Below are 19,970 nucleotides of genomic sequence, written 5' to 3' on the forward strand. Positions count from 1 at the left end.
ATTGCTAGCGACACAGCTATGTTAGCATAACATTAGCACAGTGAAGCTGGAGAATGAATGCCAACTTTTTTTCCACTCGATAAAAGTTAACGTGGGGGATTCTGGTGGTTAGGGACAAATGCAATAGCATAGCAGGATGCTATACACGGGCCAAACTTCAGTCAGGAGAACAACTGAGATTATTCAGTACAATACGAGGTTAGTTATTAATACACTGCAAAAACATGGGAATAGAACAGCTGCGAGAGAATTCAACATTAATGAATCAATGTTACGGAAGTAGAGGAAGCGTAGTTTTTGGCTTTCCCCATATTTCAAAAGTGCTTAATCTCTTTGCTATGACTGTCGCCCAGCATAATTTGCAGATGATAATGGTTGTAGCCGCTGTGATGCTTTCGACCAAAACAGGCACAGCTTGATGATGTCATCAACATGCGCTCTCGCGATAGAGCGGTATAGTCAAAATCTCTATCGTTGGCCAAATTTATATTGTTTCTATCATATATCGTTTATATCGCCCACCCCTTGTTGTCAGCATATTTCACCAGTTGACAGTTGGGCTGTGTGAATCAGCAGTCATCGGTGTAGAGGATGAAGAGCAGGGGGGAGAGCACACAGCCAGTGGAGGTGGAACGGGGACCAGAAAGAGAGTTGTTGACCCGAATTATCTGAGTCGTGTTGGTCAAAAAGACCAATATCCACAGGATTAGCTGATCATCTAAGTGAAATCGGGAGGAAAGTTTAGTGACCAGGATATGAAGCTGCAGAGTGTTGAACACTGATGAGAAATCAGCAAACAGAAGTTTGGCAGAGGAGTCAGGGAGTTCCAGATGTTTGTGGATGGAGTCCAAGATGAAGATTTTTGCATCATCGACACCTCTGTGTGCACAGTAAGCAAATTGGAGTGGGTCCATCAGGGGGTCAGTTGCTATTACGATGTGATGTTTTATGATCTTCTTCATGGCCTTCATCACCAGGGAGGTGAGGGCTAGGGATGGGTTTCGTTTAGGTTTTATCCGATACCAGTACCAAACCGGTACTTTTGAAACAGTGCCGGTGCTTAAACGGTGCTTAAAGAATGGAGAACACAAAATTGGTCCAAAAACCTCTCATGTTCAGCTGGGTTTTTTTGTAAAAAGATAACAATGTTAGCCTTTTCTGCAGCTATGGGGCATATATGGTATCACTCTTAACTGGAAGCAGTGCTTAATCAATGGAAAAAACACAAACTTTGTCCAAAAACCTCTCATGTTTAACTGTTTTCCACTTTTTCTTTGGTCATTTTAGCCTTTTTGGCCAGGGTGAAGGAAGTATCTGCCATGAAACAAGAAGACAGCCACATGTAACTATGACAGTGTTTGCTAGTTCACGTTACATGCATTAATGTAATAAAGTGGTTAGCCTACTCAACGTAAATTACACACAAACAACATTAAGCTACTCACTCAGAGAAGAATGGCTGCAGCTGCTGCCATCATCATCCGTCATAATTTCTACTACACTGGCAGGGCTAGGGGCCAGGACTCTCCTCTTCGGGTTTTTGGGGGATGTTGCTAACTCCAGGTCCAATAACGGGCACTACACCCGCAGTAGATGTGCACGGTGTGAGGTCTCGCAACAAGCTATCAAATACGGCGCATTTCTCGGCTTTTAAAAAAACGCTATACGTCGGCAGGTGTTTCATCAGATTCGAGGTGTTACCTCCTTTGCACAGTATCACAGTATCAGCTTAAAGTACTTGTTGCAGGCTGCTGAGTTTGCATCTTTTGCTGTGAAGTACAGCCAGACTTTGACCGCTTCGCCTTGGGCATTTTAAACCTGTAGCTCTGCTCTAAAAGAACATACGTACCTGGGCCCGCCTACTATCCTCGGAAACGTAAAATGATTGGCTAGAATCTAAAGTGTATCACATCTCAGGGGAGAAAAAAAAGCACCAAAATGTGCGCTGCTTTTCGGTCTGGTTACTACCGTTTATGTCAGAACTGGTACCCATCCCTAGTGAGGGCCACAGGACTTTTAGAGACTACAGGCAGTACAGAATTATTAGGCAAATGAGTATTTTGTCCACATCATCCTCTTCGTGCATGTTGTCTTACTCCAAGCTGTATAGGCTCGAAAGCCTACTACCAATTAAGCATATTAGGTGATGTGCATCTCTGTAATGGCAAGATGCCACTTGCCACCAGTTTGGCCATATTTCAGAGCTGCAACATCACTGGAGTGCCCACAAGCACAAGGTGTGCAATACTCAGAGACATGGCCAAGGTAAGAAAGGCTGAAAGACGACCACCACTGAACAAGACACACAAGCTGAAACGTCAAGACTGGGCCAAGAAATATCTCAAGACTGGTTTTTCTAAGGTTTTATGGACTGATGAAATGAGAGTGAGTCTTGATGGGCCAGATGGATGGGCCCGTGGCTGGATTGGTAAAGGGCAGAGAGCTCCAGTCTGACTCAGACGCCAGCAAGGTGGAGGTAGAGTACTGGTTTGGGCTGGTATCATCAAAGATGAGCTTGTGGGGCCTTTTCGGGTTGAGGATGGATTCAAGCTCAACTCCCAGTCCTACTGCCAGTTTCTGGAAGACACCTTCTTCAAGCAGTGGTACAGGAAGAAGTCTGCATCCTTCAAGAAAAACATGATTTTCATGCAGGACAATGCTGCATCACACGCGTCCAAGTACTCCACAGCGTGGCTGGCAAGAAAGGGTATAAAAGAAGAAAAACTAATGACATGGCCTCCTTGTTCACCTGATCTGAACCCCATTGAGAACCTGTGGTCCATCATCAAATGTGAGATTTACAAGGAGGGAAAACAGTACACCTCTCTGAACAGTGTCTGGGAGGCTGTGGTTGCTGCTGCACGCAATGTTGATGGTGAACAGATCAAAACACTGACAGAATCCATGGATGGCAGGCTTTTGAGTGTCCTTGCAAAGAAAGGTGGCTATATTGGTCGCTGATTTGTTTTTGTTTTGTTTTTGAATGTCAGAAATGTATATTTGTGAATGTGGAGATGTTATATTGATTTCACTGGTAAAAATAAATAATTGAAATGGGTATATATTTGTTTTTTGTTAAGTTGCCTAATAATTATGCACAGTAATAGTCACCTGCACACACAGATATCCCCCTAAAATAGCTAAAACTAAAAACAAACTACAAACTACTTCAAAAACATTCAGCTTTGATATTAATGAGTTTTTTGGGTTCATTCAGAACATGGTTGTTGTTCAATAATAAAATTATTCCTCAAAAATACAACTTGCCTAATAATTCTGCACTCCCTGTAGGTTGTTTCTTTTGGGGATGGGGATGACTTTGGAGTGTTTCCACAGCTGGGGAATGGTGTGACTGTCAATTGAGTGTTGAAATAGAGTCCGGAACACACTTCCTAGTTGCCCTGCATAGTGCCTCAGAACTCGACTGCTGATGTTGTCAGGGCCGGGTGAGCTCCTCTCCCTGGTCCTCCTGAGGGTTCTCACCATGTCCTCAGTCCTGAAGGTGAGTGCAGAGCTGCCAGGTTTTAGTGAGGATCTGGACTCCTCAAGCTGGGTGATATTATCCAATAAAATAGGAAACGGGTTCAAAAAACTAAAAGGTGACAAAGTCCAACTGAAAACATTTGGTCAACAATGTAGGAGCCCTGACAGGGTGTTAGTGGTCCATGAGAGGTCCTCTGCTATGTGAGTCCCCAGGAACTTGAAGGTGGACACTTGCTGAACACAGTCGCTATTAATGTGGAGAGGAACGCATTCCTGCCTGTGCCTGCTGAAGTCACTGACCATCTCTTTAGTTTTGATGGCGTTGAGCATAAGGTTGTCTTCAGTACACACACAATCATAAGTGTACAGGCCATACAGGAGAGGGCTCAGCACACAGCCTTGGGAGGAGCTGGTGCTGAGGGCTAGGGTGGAGGAGCAGGTAGTGCCCATTATAACTACCTGAGGGTGGCAATCTATTTGCCCTGTAAGGGCCAGGTTCTACGAGAGGCAGGTCTTTGAATGCCACAGGACAAGCCTTTCAAATGTGTGTGTCTCTGCTGTTTGTGCTTAAAGAGTCTTCACCCTGGGGTGCGCATCGCTTTGCTGTTCTGCTATGTAATTGTCATGCTATACTCTGTATGTATTTTCTTGTTGTTCATATGATTCAGTGTATTAAACTCTTTTCTAAGAATTGTACTTTTCCAGAGGATCTTTTTAAGTTCCTTGATTTTAATCTAAAAAAAGCTAAAAAAAAAAAAAAAAAAAGCTGGATCTCCACATCGTTGGTTTATAAAGGTTATCATGATGGCTTCAAAATTTGCAACTTTAGCCTCCAGTCCTAAAAGTCTGAGGGAAGATGAGTTTCTAAATCAGGGGTCGGCAACCCTAGGCACGCGTGCCACAGTTGGCACGCGAGGGGTTAACTGATGGCACGACCATAGCTGGACTAGCCATCGGGCATACCGGGCATTTGCTCGATGGCCTGATAATTTTCTTTTTTTTTTTTGTAACGGTATAAACAACGAAAGGTGGTGGATTGGCCAGATGCTGGCCGGTGTGTAAAAATAACTCAGTTGTTTGGTGGTGGCTATGGCGGAGCTTCCAGAGATTCAGTAAAATTAGCAAGTGGTGGCCAGCAGGTGGATCAGGGAGAGGGGAGGCAGGAGGAGCACAGACCCGAGGCAGCCACCGGTCCGACTGTCAGGTGAACTGAACTTCAGGTAAGAAGATATGACCTGCAGTCTATCTGGGTCAGATATAAACCAAGTTTAGGTGGAGTTTATTTTCGTTGTGCTAACTTTTTACAGTCAGTTACAATAACTCGTGCTGCGTACTAGCTAGCATGGCAGAGTTTCTATATAGCTGGGTGGGTGCTGTGGTGTTACTGATAGTGAACTTTATTTCATTCATAAGGTTAGTTAGTAGAGTTGCTAACCGTCCTGTAAAAGGAGAGAATCCTCCCGCATTCAGAGAAATTATTACGCGTTTCGTGTTGAGCTGAGAAGGGACACAGTTTGTCCCGGACTTCAGCTAGGATGGAAAAAGACACAAAGGTGGAGTTATTCTGTCGTTACACTGCACAGCTGCCTCTTCTTCTCCTCTCATTCTCCACCCTCCCTCTCCTGTTGCTACTTTAATCATGAAACTGATCAATGATCAGCTGATCGGCTTTTCTCTCTTGTTTGTTTATCGCCCATTTTGCGCCAGATTTCGCGCTAAACAACAGCAGCACGATCAGCTGTTGTTAGAATTTATTTAATATTCATTTCTAGTATCAGCTGATGTTTGCTGGAGCCATAGCCGTAAAAGCTGCTGGTCATTATGTCGGTTTGGATATGTGGTGAGAGGGAAACATGAAGATGAAACCAGGAGATGTCCTTACTGAATCATCAGAGCTGAACAGGTGATGGAGAAACAGGTTTACCTTTTAGGTGACATGAATAAGTTGGAGGGAAGTTATGAACTGTTTCTGAGAGACAAATAACACCAGGATCCTTTTCTATGTAGCTGATGGCTGGTAACTGTGCAGGGGTGGATCTAGCAAAGTTCTGCCAGGGGGGCAGGTAGGGCATTAACAGGGAAAGGGGGGCACAAAGAAATACTTTTCTTTCTTTTTCTCATTTAAAATGTCTGGCTGTTATTAAATAATTATCTGAAGCTTACAACCAAAGTTTTTATCTGACATAAAATGTATAGAAATCATACATATACCAACAACATTGTACATCACTGTCACAAGAGCATTTGTTTTCATTCAAAGGCTTTATGGCTTTAATACCTGGTGGGCCAGTCTTTAGTCAAAATGCCCAGGCTGGGTTTTTTTTGTCCCAGTCCAGCCCTGGGCACGACACGCAGTGAATTAATCTGAGAAGGTCCATCAAAAAATAAATGGCCGCACCAGCGGTGCACATCGCAAATCAGCTCGCATAGACACATTAGTTGTTCCTCTTCTTAATGACGGTATCTTAGCTAACAACCCCAACTACCAGATTCAACTTGTAATTGGCTAAAAATAACTTAGCCTACTGGTGAGAGGGACGTTGTTAGCACTTCAAAACTTCAGGAGCTTTCCTCTCAGCACAGCATCAGCACCACGGAAATACACGGATACATCCGTAGACTCGAGACACAATGCATTTTTGGGACTTTCAGGTGTATGGACCAATGTTTTATTTTCTGATCAAACCAGAAATCTTTAATGAGCAGCTAGATTTGTCTCGCATTAACTGGCTGAGTTAATGTCAGTTAATGCAACATCGAAGCAGCTGGAATCCACAGCTGTGCGTGTTCATGGAGCTTGCATTTTTACCTGCTGGACATCACTACCTGACAAGTTTAACTGTCTTCAGAACATTGCAGAGGCCTTAGTACTTGGCTCTACATATCTGTGTGAGCAGATTTTCTCTCACATGAGTCCTCAGGTAGCTGTCTGAATGCTGGACACTCGGAGACCTGTGTCTCTGAGTGGGAGACCAAAGATCACATTAACATGTGTGTCTCTGTATTAACAGACATGCCATATTGGCTTAGTTTATTTTTTTTTATCATTGTTGTGAGGAGACCATAAATAGCATTTGTATTTTCTGTTGTACAGTTCATTTGCTGTTATGGAGTTCTTGTTATGGATCAAAAGTGTCTTTTTTGTTTGTGCAATAGCTGATAACTATGCGCTGATAGCTGCCAACATCTGCAAACAAATATAATTCTATAAAGTGGTTCTATATATTGTGTAACTGTTCATATAGAGCGTTATTAAATTTATTGCTAATGCAATCATATGGCACACTGACTTCTGAGGAAATTTTAAATGGCACTCGCCATCAGAAAGGTTGCCTACCCTGTTCTAAATTGACCTCTATGGACATTTTCATACTAAGAGTATTGCTGCAGTCATTGAATTTTGTTAATATTGATTAAAATAATAGTAGTTCTGCAGCATACCTTTTACTACAGTGGTAATACATGCAAAAGATTCCCAGTCTGTAACTGGGTGGAGACCCAAACTTTGAATTTTGAACACAATAAAGAGGCTTTAGCTTCACAGTAAGCACCAGCACTCTATCCATGTTCAAATACTAATAGACACAAAATACTAAAAAATGTAGGAAGGAAACACATATGACATGACAATGAGAGAAGGCTGATTCAAACATCAGTCAGTGTAATCCCAGCGCCCATTTGAAGACAGATTAAATGGGACGGTTAAATCAGAAAGAATATCTGTTTCGAAGTCAGTACCAAATCAAAAGTACAGATTCAGCTGCTCTGGTGACCCCTTGGGGAAAAAAATTTAAGTGCAGTTTGTAAATCACAGTCATTATCTGTTTCAAAGTATGCTCAGTGACTAAGACACTTGTAATTATTAACCAATAAGTGTGTAGTTGAGCAGTCCCCCCCCCAAAAAAAAGCTCTATAATGGTAAATGGGACGTCACGAAGCAGTTGGTCACATCACATCACAGCAATACACAATAGTAAGGGTTTACCTGCACAGAGAACACCAACATCGTATTCATGCCCACAGGTTGCTCTTCTAAAACCTTTGACTGAGCATTGCTGAAGAGATGTCGCAGTGTTGAAACATGAATTGCTAGCCTCCACCACTGACCCACTGCCACGGCCAAAAAAAGCAGCACCACGAGCTTTCATGGCACGTCCACACTCCAGCGACTCGCACACCACTCCAGCTTTACTTAGAGTCCACTCCGTGTCACATACTGCGTGCCACTGGTCATCATGACGAACCTCCACTCTTCCAGAGCACTCATCAGTACTGTTAACCAAGCGGACTGTCAAGCTTCCTGTGAAGGCAAATAAATAACATATGCAGCCACAGGAATGGAAGATTAACCAACAAACAACTGTGATATAGTTAGGTATATTGTACACTATTTGAATTTAAATTGAGAAAATGTACAACTTTAAGAAAAATATTCACTTATTTTGAGTTTTGTGGCAACATGTTCCAAAACAGTTGGAAAAGGTTTGTTTTCCACCACATTTACCATTCTGTAGCATCCCCTCTTCTCTTAACAACAATCTGTAAAGATCTGGGAACTGAGAATACCAGTTTCTAGACTTCTACAGAGTCTTCTGTGTCATGTTTTGTGATGCTTAAAATGTTTTCACTTGGTTTTCACAGTAGCCATCCTGTTGTAATGAAGTTTATTGATAAGTTCAATAAGAAAGACTAATGGTCTCACATCTGTACGCTCCCAGGTGCTGCCGGCTGGCAATTGTCTGCTTACTGATTCTCTACTAGCCAAATTCAGGCTTTTCACTCATCTTAAGCCATCACAAACTTTCCCCTCTCAGATCAGAAATCAATTTGTGCACCTTTTCTGGGCACTTTAGGCATCCTAGGTAATAAAATCCTGCTGAAATTTCCGGGCTCCCCATCCTTTAACTTCCTCCCCTGTTTGGCCATCTAAATATCTTTCGTCAAGTCATTTTGCCTTCTTTCAAGTCATGTGCATTTACTTTAGATTATTTATCCTGGCTCTCCATGCATTTCTACTACTTTCTGTCATTTTATTATTTTGTTCATGGATTGGTAATAGCATTGGTAATAGTTATTAGGAGTCCTCCTGAGTTTCTGCTGTTTCCTGTCCATCACAGGAATGATTCATCCATACTTTTTATAAGGTAAAATTGGCAATACGTGCATCACAATATTCATGCCATTATTGGACCATCTCCCTTGGCTGCTGCTCTAATGGAGGGTCCTGTTGCTGTAAAACCTATATACACATTTCACCATTTTTGATCTACTTCCAGATGTGCCACTTTCATAGGCATTTATGCCTTCATGCCTTCATATTGATACTGACACTCATTCTATAATAAACTAAACAGGGTGCAGTTTGTTTTCCCATAGAAATGGAACTAAATGCTGATAACAAATCCCTTACATCTTTATTTTGGAGTTTGCAGATTCCATGTTTTCCAAAAAGAATTTCAGATTTGGTATATTTAGATTCTATTGTAAATCACATATAGGTTTATGGGATGTCCAAATCATTACATTCTGTTTTATATATATTTTACGTAGAATAAAAAAATTTCAGAGTTGGGTTTCCATGTTTTTCTTACCTGTGCAGAAAACACCAGCCACTGCAGTGTTGTTGCAAGTTCTGTCTTGAAGTGATGTATGTGTACACTGATTCAATGTAGGCTCCTTTCCATTGCATTCTATTTGATCAGTCCAGGTCTGTCCTGTACCAGGGCCAAGTTGAATAAGCTTATGAGGACTCCCACAGTCCAACTGTCTGCACACCACTGTTGCATCATTCATGTCCCAGGATTCAGCACACACAGTCCCCCACTGGTTTTTATCAAAATATTCTACTCTTCCATCACAATGACTGGATCCACCTGTTAATCTCACATTACCTGGAAATCATAGTTTTTATATTAGTGTACCAAATATTATTATATTATATTATTGTACATCAAATTTAACTTGACCCCCACCACTGTGTGTTGGCTGATTTACATTTTTTAAATTACATTAATTTGTCCTTTTTTTGTACTATAGGGACACATAAACTGTCATGGTCCTGGGTCAATGTACCCAGTGTTTGGAGTTGTCTTGTGTTTTTGTCATTTTATATTATGTTGAAGTCCACTTTGTTGGTCTTAAGTTTATTCTGTAGTACCTAGGTTGTTCTGTTTAGCTTTTGTTTATTAGATTCCCCCGTGTGTCTTTGCCCTCCCTCTGTGTGCCTGTGTATTTCGTATTTCTTATTCCAGCATAATTATGCCCTTCAGTTTATTCTGTATTTCTAGTCTTGTTCTTGTCTTTGTGTTTCCTCCCCTGTTAGGTCAGCCTTGTCTTCATGTGCATCTGTCTGTACCTCTAGTCAGTCTGCATCCCTGTGTACCTCCTGTTTTACATTGATAGTCTCTTGTCTCGTCTTTGCTGTGTTTCCGTCTTGTATTTAGTGTCTGCATCTTCCTCTGGTCATCATCGCGTTCTCTCTCATTCCATACTGTGTGTTCTGTTTGCCAAGCCTGCCTTCCTGCCTAGTTGATTCCCAGTTTAGTTTATGTTGGTGTTCCTTGTTCAGCAATAAAGCTGTTTGTGATTTCATGATTCACAGCCTGAGGTCTGCATTTGGGTCCTCCCTTCCTGCCTGCCTCACCCAGTTTATGACATAAGATCATGATCATACTATGGACCCAGCAGACTTAATGTTTGGGAGTTTTGAGGAGTATGTGCACCAAGTCATCTGTCTGCGTGGGCAGTGGATCATACTGACCCAAGAGGGAGAGAAGGATGAGAAAGAGGTCCGCAGCCTATGCATTCCTCGCCCCAGTACGCGGGATTATTGCCAACCTCGTTATAGGACTTGCCGCTAGTTTCGATCCTCCATCCCTGCAATGCAAGGATCTCACCGTCAACACCTCTGCCTCAACATCGGTGTTCAGGTCACCTGCCCCGACACAGACATTCTGCACACCAGGGGTTCCCCTCCTCAGCCCAATCCAAGTCTCATTTAGCCAATCCAAGTCTCATGTAGCCAATCCAAGTCTCATGTAGCCAATCCAAGTCTCAGCCAAAGACAATTTTTTCTTCTGAGCCTGCACTTCCTGTGAGTAACACTGCCTCATCGTTGAACACTAGTCTTAAGTCAGCATGCCTACAGACTCCATCTCATATGTCGGTGGGAGCAACTGATGCTGACTTAAAGAGAGGAGGCTGTTACTCTCCCTCGTGACAGTCCACTTTTCTGAGCACAATAATTCAGAGACTGATAACTACATTGTCTCTTCCCTGGACTGTATTGCTCCTAGTTCAGAACCTGCTAGCCATTATACTCCTCCTAGTGACTGTTTTGTGACTCCGCCTCTTCTGTCATGTAAAGTCTCTGGTGTTGCTCAGCCAGCTTCTCAATTAGTGACTACTTATTTGGTCTCCCAACAAGCTAATGTTAAGGGCAATAGGGAGACAACCTCAACCTCTATGTCAGCCAAGAGGCTGGGTTTGAACACTGCAGAGCTGGCTGAACAAGTCAAGTTTTCTGTTCCATGTTCATCTGTCTGACTCTGTGTGCCAAGCTTTTAAGCCAGTTATCCTGAAAATTGACACTTGTGCCTATCAAGCATAACACTGTGACTGAAACACAACCAGACTGCAAAATACTAATTACCACCAGTAGTGGTAATTCTAAAGACCCTCCTGTAGCAATAATGCTTTAGGTAGCCAAGGAGGCTTATAGCCATGAGCAGGCCACTTCAAAGACTAAGTTCCGCTTTCCTGAGCTAACCTCTCCCAGGACTGCTAGTTCTAACCTGGAGAGCTTAAGAACAACAGATTTTCTAAGACCAACCAACCCTAAGTCTATATTTTATGAACCTGTGTTTGGCACCATTAACCTTGTTTCCCCAGTGACTGTGACTCTGCCTGGGCCTAACCCGAAGACTGAGTTGGATGTCTCAGGTTACTCTGGACCCTGGGAGATTCTTTCTTCTATTGCAGCTGTCCTGCACCGTCTGGTCCTGTGCCCATAGAGCCACTGCAGAGCGCCTACAGGCTCGTTTCCCTGGCCCTCAAACCTGCAAAGGCGGCACGGTGCTGTCACACTGATGGTAAAGACACAGCCCTTTTGTGCGGTGCCGCCTTGCTGTGATCCCAGCCACCATCGATGAGTTGGACCCCCGGGAGAATCGGTGGGGGCGCAGCAGATGCCGTTTGTGAGTTGGGAACTATCGCCTGGATGTCAAAGCTCCTTGTAGCCAGGAGAATGCGATCCGCTTCTTCTGCAAGTGAGCGGTAATCCTTCGCAGCCAGCGATAACAGGAGTTGGCGAGGCTAGCTTGCACTGGTGCCAGCAACTGTCGGAGTAAGAGGTGAGTAAAGAGGAATCAGTCGCCATCCATTCCTAGCAAGGATAGCATGTTCTCCATGAGCTCGAAAGCGGTACCATCACCCAGGCCCGAGAGAGAGAGCAGTTTCTCAAGCCAGCTCTGCGTCAGAGAAGGAGTAGCGCTGCAGCAGCAGCGCCTTGAGAGCAGTGTATTTCCCTTGGGTGGTGGAATCCAGGAAGAGGGTCATCACACGGCGGGTGGACAGCAGATCCAGCAAGGCCCCTACTTGATGGTATTTCGAGTCGTTGGCTGAAACGCCACGAAGAGCAAACTAAGCTTCGACGTGGACGAACCATGAAAGAGGATCGTGAAGCCAAAAATCCGGCAGCTTAACCACCACAGCAAAAGTTAAAACATACAGCTCTCCTATCACTTCTGACATAAATGAAGACAGAAAACTAAACAGCAGTGGCGTTTGTAGGGTTACTGAAGATGGGCTAGCTGGTATATAATGATGTGCTACGTGGTGGGTACACATCTATGGTTAGCATAATATAAACACAGTGGAGCTGGAGGATGGACGCTAACTTTTTTCCACTCGATAAAAGTAAATGTGAGGATTCTTGAAGGTTAGGGACAAATGCAATCGCATGGCATCTGGACCAAACTTCAGTGAGGAGAACAACTGCAATATAAGGTTAGTCATTAATATACTGCTGCATGGGCTGGGCTGTAGTTACATTGTAATGTTATAAAAACTGAGCTTTAAAATGAATAATGATGACAACTGATACAGGCCGACAGTGATGACTGACTTTTTTAGGGGCTTGTTCAGATTAAACAGAACGAAATCCAAAGTTTGGACTTGGAAGCAGGGTTCATCACGTCATCATTTAAAGATTGGATAACCCACCTGCTGTGAATGTTTTAATGCAGTACAGTTGTTATTATTATCACTTGTCACATCCTGTTTATGATAGTTAAAATAAATAACATTCATATAAGAAATAAAATTGTCTGTGCAAATTGTATGTGGTGTTAAATAGGTTTGTCATAAGGGTGGTACTTCAAAAGCCATATATTTTATGAGTTGGTACTCACTGTGAAAAGTTTCTAAAATGAAACTGTCCTTTTTTTGCTCTTTATTATATCTTTTATCAAAAAGGGTTAAGGTTTCAAAAACAAGGAGAAAAGGAAAACAAAGAAGCAAAAGATGAAGACACATAAACAAAAAATAAACAACATTAATATGGATATCAAGATTTTTTCTTTCTATTCTCAAATTTTAAATTTGTGATTGAAAAATTAAACTTTAATATTTTGTTTATTAAAAAGGATAAGGCCATGTCTATTATCTGGCACCTTTTCCCCTTTTTCTTTTAAATTTCGTTAAACCTAATGGTGGTGGTTAGTATAAATGTACACATATAACTCCTACAAAGTAAGTCATGAAGGAAAAAAGAATTTAACAGTGTTGACAAAGTTTCACTGTAACTCTACTGGTTCGTGAATACGAGCTTATAACTTAATGTGTGGCTGAGTTTGGGCCTAAACAGAAACTGTCCTCTTTTTTTTTTTGCTCTTTATTTTATGTTTTATTTAGTATAAAAAAAAATTACCTACTTTTGATTGAGTTAATTTCAACATGCTTATCACTCAAAGTGGTCTGCAGAATTCTGTAATCAGTCTGCATGAAATCATGCCTAGATTAATTGATGTAGACATTTACATATTTTTTCTCCTTCCACTTCACAATTTTTCCGTTTTGTTGATAATAAAGTAGTTAAAGTGAAGGGGTTGTATTACCCTTTCTGGCTGATATTAGTACATTGTCAAATGAAATAGAATTTAACATTGTAAGTGGTCAATATTTATCTGCTATCTCACATTTATGTTGTGTTTGTTAAATGATGGTAATTTTAATAGTGAAATAACTCTGTGACCAGGCATTAAATAATTGCCATATCACATCTGATCCTACTAGCAGTTTCCCAACAGTCATTTTGACCTAGTTTAAAGAAAGGGTTTTATGATATGTAATATTAATTAAGAGCAAATCATTAGTAACATTGAGAAAAGGAAGGTGGAAGAAGAGGGTAAAGCAAGTTCAAGTTCAAAGATGCAACTTAATGCTTATGTTATCATTATTTTTAATTTATTTAGTGACTTTGCTTTATTTACTTCATTGCTTTTAAAGTCACGATACTTACTTCTTATCCTTGAGCATGATGTTAATCAGCTTAACATGAACTCATGAGATATACAATCAAGGCTAAATCTTTTGTGTGCTTATACATCTGTGTGTGCCTTGGCTGGTCAAATCCTATTGACTTTTTCAGAGTATATGCACGGCCATAGCACAAATATGTGAACAAAGTAACACAGTTTATAACAGGTCTGGTACAAGCACAAGCATCAAAATGCTTTTGATTAACAAAATCATTGGTCTCTTAGTTATGAATATCAACAATGCATTTACTTTTTTAAATCCTACTTTTTATTTGACAAGTCTTACCTGAGCATACCACAGAGGCTTCTTCAATACGGTCCATGACAGATCTGCTATAGTCTCTAAATGAGCACTGCATGAGAGAGCTCTCTATACCATTACAGTAGATCTCATATCCTTTCAGATCTCCACCTTGACCAAATGACTCTGAGATCTTGACAGGATCTCCACAATTTATCTCTCTGCACACCACTGTGGCTTCATTCATTCCCCAGTTAACATTAAATGCCGGTGACCAGTGTTCAGCATGGTGGACCTCCACCCTTCCTGAGCACATGTCAGTCCCATTGCTCAGTCGAATGGTAGCTTAAAAACAGAGAAAAGCAATAGTTAGTTGGTGCCATAAATTGTATTAATTGAAATCCATATGATATTCTCACTGGTGTCGTAAATGTTTTAAAAAGAAAAACACTGTATTACATGAAACATCTATAGTTTTTACCTGAACAAATCACTCCTGCATCTTCACCGTGACCACAGTTATTTTCTCCAAATGATTGATACCTGCATTGCCCAAGGGACGTCTCATTACCCAGACAGTTGACATCATCAAGCCAGATCTTTCCGTGGCCTTTACCAAAAAAGGCCTTAGATTTGGCTCGCTGAGGTGTTCCACAGTCCATGGCTCTGCACACCACCTCAGCATCTCTGAAGTCCCATTCATCATCACACACTGTTCCCCACTGGCCTTCATGCAGAATCTCCACTCGACCAGAGCATCGGTCAGTGCCATTCACAAGCCTTATTGGTGGTTTACCTTTGGACACACATGAAAGTAATAGCAATGAATATTTCAATATCTTAGTTTTTCAGTGTTAACAGATTTTTAAGGATTATTTTCACCATGCAGTATGCTGAGAAGAGTCCGTCATTATCTGAACTACAACCCAAAGTTAATGGCTGTCCCCCTTTTCAGACAATACCTCATACTGGACTGGTCACATGTACACAGCAAATTCAAAAGTGTTAAATGTTTTGGAGTTAGTAGTCTTCTTGCAAAAGTAGAGTTAATTTTACTCTAAGTAGAGTCACATTCTTCTAATGTAACTCTGAGGTGTAAAATGATAGTAGTTAAAATCGAGTGTTAAAAATTAGTGTTTCTATGTCAAATCTGGAGGTGTTAATATGGAAACATTAACTCTTGACCTCTTAACTCTGAACTCCTACAGGGGCTATGACACCAATAGAGTAAATTCACAGACTCCGCCCCCAGCACCATAGGCTCCAATCTAAGCTGAAGTGAAGCTGTTTCTGAACATTTTGCTCTACATATTTGAGTTGTTTGCCATGCTTGGTAAGTCATTTTTTCAAAGATTGTTTCAATTATTATTATTAGCTTTTACTTCTGTGGCTCTTTGGAGTTGAGACAAAGCTGTGTGAAAGGCATTAGCCATGTTGCTCGGTGATAGCATAATATTCTGTTTTAGCTAGCTGAAAGGTATTGTTTGCGGGCAAATACCACAGCCTTGAAAAAAAGCTTGCATGTGAATTTTCAGTCAAATGTTTGGTCAAATACACCTAAAACAATGTGTAGAATGTGAAATGTTGGTATAATGGTGCTACTTGAAGACTGAAAACGATCTCCCATAAAAAAAACGAGCAAACAGCAGGAGCAGATGTCCTGACTGGGGTCTACGTTAGCATTTAGATCCCTCCAGAGTTTTGTGCACACGGTTTAGGTAAACATGAAAAAGGTTGAGGTTTTACTTTTAGGTCAGTATTACCTGTTGTCTGTGTCCTTGTCTTTTGGGAAAATACTTTACACAAGTAATGGCTCAAATAATAATCTCAGTGTGTAAATATATGCTATATGGACCAAACTATTATAGCACACCTCTTAATCATTGAATCCTGATGTTTGATTTAATCCCACTGTCACAAATGTATCAAATCAAGCACATAGCCATTAGGGTTGCAACAATACATGTATCGGTATTGAACCATTCGATACAGTGCTTTCGGTTCGGTATGCATATGTATCGAACAATACAAATTTTTTTATTTTATTTTATCAACTTTTCTTCTGACAATGCTGTCTGTGTTGAGAGCTCAGTGGATCTGCGTTCGACTACTCCGCCTAGGCTGCACTGTCGAGCGCAGATCCACTGAGCGCAGCTCAAGCTAACAAGACAGAAGCTAAGCTCGTTGTAACATGGCAACTGCCTCAACGCTACCCGAAATTGAGCCTTCCCCACTGTCATTTAGATCTGGCGTTTGGAACTATTTTGGTTTTCATGTGTAGCATGACCCTGATGGACAAAAGTAAAACAGTATGTCGGATGTGCCACGCAGTGCTCAATTACATTGGTGGGAACTAGTGCGTTAGCACAGTTAACGTGTTGATGCCGTCCAGCCCCACGCATGGGGTGATCTGTGGTAACTCGTTAACGGAGATTTGCTGCATTATGGCGTTAACGTCATTTTAACGAGATTAACGCTGACAGCACTAATGGGAACAGAACGAATGTGACTGCACATTTACGCCGACATCATCCTACTGCAAAGACAAGTGGAAGCAGACAAAAACAACAAGCATGCATGCTACAAACTTTACCCGAGTCATTTAGACAGCCGTTAGCACATGATTCTCCTCATGGGGACCTGATATGTTTAATATGCTGCTGAGAGTATACCCCAGAAAAAGCGTATAGTATAGCTTTTATTTTGGAAAGATCTCTGTGATAAACTGTCTTTTCCAAAGATGAGTGATTTCTCAATCAGATAGATTTATTTTTTATTACTTAGTTGTTTCAGCAACATTAAATTTAGAAAATGTACTTTTGCGTTAAAATATATATTTATAATTTTAATAAATGTCAAATTAAAAAGGCATGAACATTTTTTTGGATCGAAAAAATATCAAACCGTGACACCAAAGTATCGAACCGAACCAAGCCGTGAATTTTGTGTATCGTTGCACCCCTAATAGCCATGCAGTCTATGTTAGGTTTAATGTATGTGTTGTAGGTTGCCATTTAAAAAGCTAGAATGCTTCTGTTTGCTCTCTATGTAACCCATGCATATGAGTACGTGCACGACCTCTATAAGGGGAACAAGCAGCCTTGAGAAGAACGGATTCTACCGACAACATCCTGGGAGGGCTGCACTCCCATCATATAAACACACACATTGTATAACCATGCTTGCACAATTACACTTTGTAACCAGATATAGTAATTTCTCTTAGGTAATACAGCAACAAGCGTTATGAATATTCATGTGTGTAACCAATAAAAACACCCTGAAGGGGGAAAGCAAGTTGAAGTGGGTTGGAGACAACTGCTTCCCTCTCGCGAGTGAAAACTTAAGCTCTGTGTGACCTCGTTCCTGAGTGAGTTTCTGTTTATCCAGCAGTATCAGGGGTAAAACTCTGACAGTCTACCTTTTTCAAACATTAAAACCTACATTTTAGAATACTAGTATACATATATTCTTACATGCTTTCACTCATGCATTCACTCCACAGAATAAAACAGTGAGTGCAATTAAATAGCAAATATAAAAGTATACTGTAAATATACTTGAAATACAGTTCTGCTAATAAAAAGGATATTGCACTTGTTGGCTCACGTGTCTTACTACGCTAGATACTGGAGCCTCGTCCAGCCCTAGGTGCTGATTGAGAAGACCTGGAAATAGTAATGGGAGAGAGCCTGAGGTTAGGTGTTCTGGGTGAGTGTAAAAATCTCTCCCCTGGCCTTGGAGACCTGGTCTCCAAGGCCAGGGGAGAGAAGTTAAGTTAGACTCTTTTCCAAGGTTAAGTTAGACTCTTTTTCTCCAATTGATCTTTCTGAGTTAACTTCAATAATTACTTCCTCCAAACCATCAACGTGTCTTTTAGACCCCATTCCTACAAAACTGCTCAAAGAAGTCCTGCCATTAATTAATTCTTCGATCTTAAATATGATCAACCTATCTCTAATAAACGGCTATGTACCACAGGCCTTCAAGTTGGCTGTAGTTAAACCTTTACTCAAAAAGCCATCTCTAGACCCAGCAGTCTTAGCTAACTATAGGCCAATCTCCAACCTTCCTTTCATATCAAAAATCCTTGAAAGAGTAGTTGTCAAACAGCTAACAGATCATCTGCAGAGGAATGGTTTATTTGAAGAGTTTCAGTCAGGTTTCAGAGATCCATCACAGCACAGAAACAGCTTTAGTGAAGGTTACAAATGATCTTCTTATGGCCTCTGACAGTGAACTCATCTCTGTGCTTGTCCTGCTAGACCTCAGTGCAGCGTTCGATACTGTCGACCATAATATCCTATTAGAGCGATTAGAACATGCTGTAGATATTACAGGTACTGCAATGCAGTGGTTTGTATCATATCCATCTAATAGACTCCAATTTGTGCATGTAAATGGAGAGTCCTCTTCACACACTGAGGTTAATTATGGAGTTCCACAGGGTTCAGTGCTAGGAACAATTCTGTTTACATTAGACATGCTTCCCTTAGGCAGCATCATTAGAAGACATAGCATACATTTTCACTGCTATGCTGATGATACCCAGCTCTATCTGTCCATGAAGCCAGATAACACACACCAATTAGTTAAACTGCAGGAATGTCTTAAAGACATAAAGACCTGGATGGCCGCTAACTTTCTGCTTCTTAATTCAGATAAAACTGAGGTTATTGTACTCGGCCCTGAAAAGCTTAGGAATATGGTATCTAACCAGATTCTTACTCTGGGTGGCATTACCTTGGCCTCCAGTAACGTTGTGAGGAACCTTGGAGTCATTTTTGACCAGGACATGTCCTTCAACGCACATATTAAACAAATATGTAAGACTGCGTTCTTCCATTTACGCAACATCTCTAAAATTAGAAATATCCTGTCTCAGAGTGACGCTGAAAAACTAGTTCATGCATTTATTACTTCCAGGCTGGACTACTGCAATTCATTATTATCAGGATGTCCAAAAAACTCACTGAAAAGCCTTCAGCTAATCCAAAATGCTGCAGCGAGAGTACTGAATATACTATTATATATGCATATACTATTATATATTGTACATATATTTATTAGTTTCAGATGTAGCCATTCTTGTATTTTGCTTGTTTACATTATTGTATTTTGCACAACTCTGTTGCTTGTGAAGCTCGCACACAAGAATTTCACTCACATGTGCTGTACCAATGTACCTGCACATGTGATGTGACAATAAAAGTGATTTGATTTGATTTGATTTGATTTGACAGGGACTAGAAAGAGAAAGCATATTTTTCCTGTTTTGGCCTCCCTTCATTGGCTTCCTGTTAAATCCAAAATTGAATTCAAAATCCTGCTCCTCACATACAAGGTCTTAAATAATCAGGCCCCATCTTATCTTAATGACCTTGTAGTACCATATCACCCTATTAGAGCACTTCGCTCTCGCTCTGCAGGCCTACTTGTTGTTCCTAGAGTATTTAAAAGTAGAATGGGAGGCAGAGCCTTCAGTTTTCAGGCCCCTCTTCTGTGGAACCAGCTTCCAGTTTGGATTCGGGAGACAGACACTATCTCTACTTTTAAGATTAGGCTTAAAACTTTCCTTTTTGCTAAAGCATATAGTTAGGGCTGGACCAGGTGACCCTGAATCCTCCCTTAGTTATGCTGCAATAGACGTAGGCTGCCGGGGGATTCCCATGATGCATTGAGTTTTTCCTTTCCAGTCACCTTTCTCA

General features: G+C 41.2%; 1 protein-coding gene across 3 annotated transcripts in view; it reads right to left on the reverse strand.

The window, feature by feature from the left end:
• The window catches only part of LOC120725521 (deleted in malignant brain tumors 1 protein-like), an 84,555-nt gene that overhangs the window by 52,759 nt on the left and 11,826 nt on the right, over positions 1–19,970 (reverse strand). For 2 of the 3 annotated variants that reach the window (XM_040018510.1, XM_040018511.1), the window contains 4 exons: positions 14,744–15,058; positions 14,308–14,607; positions 9,075–9,374; positions 7,462–7,783 (listed from right to left, as the gene is read on the reverse strand). In XM_040018510.1, the coding sequence (XP_039874444.1) occupies positions 7,462–7,783; positions 9,075–9,374; positions 14,308–14,607; positions 14,744–15,058 (1,237 nt within the window). The remainder of the gene's footprint in view (positions 1–7,461; positions 7,784–9,074; positions 9,375–14,307; positions 14,608–14,743; positions 15,059–19,970) is intronic. The other variant, XM_040018512.1, reaches the window with a different exon arrangement.

This window comes from Simochromis diagramma, unplaced genomic scaffold (assembly GCF_900408965.1).
Source record: "Simochromis diagramma unplaced genomic scaffold, fSimDia1.1 OVJJ01000802.1, whole genome shotgun sequence".
NCBI lineage: Eukaryota > Metazoa > Chordata > Actinopteri > Cichliformes > Cichlidae > Simochromis > Simochromis diagramma.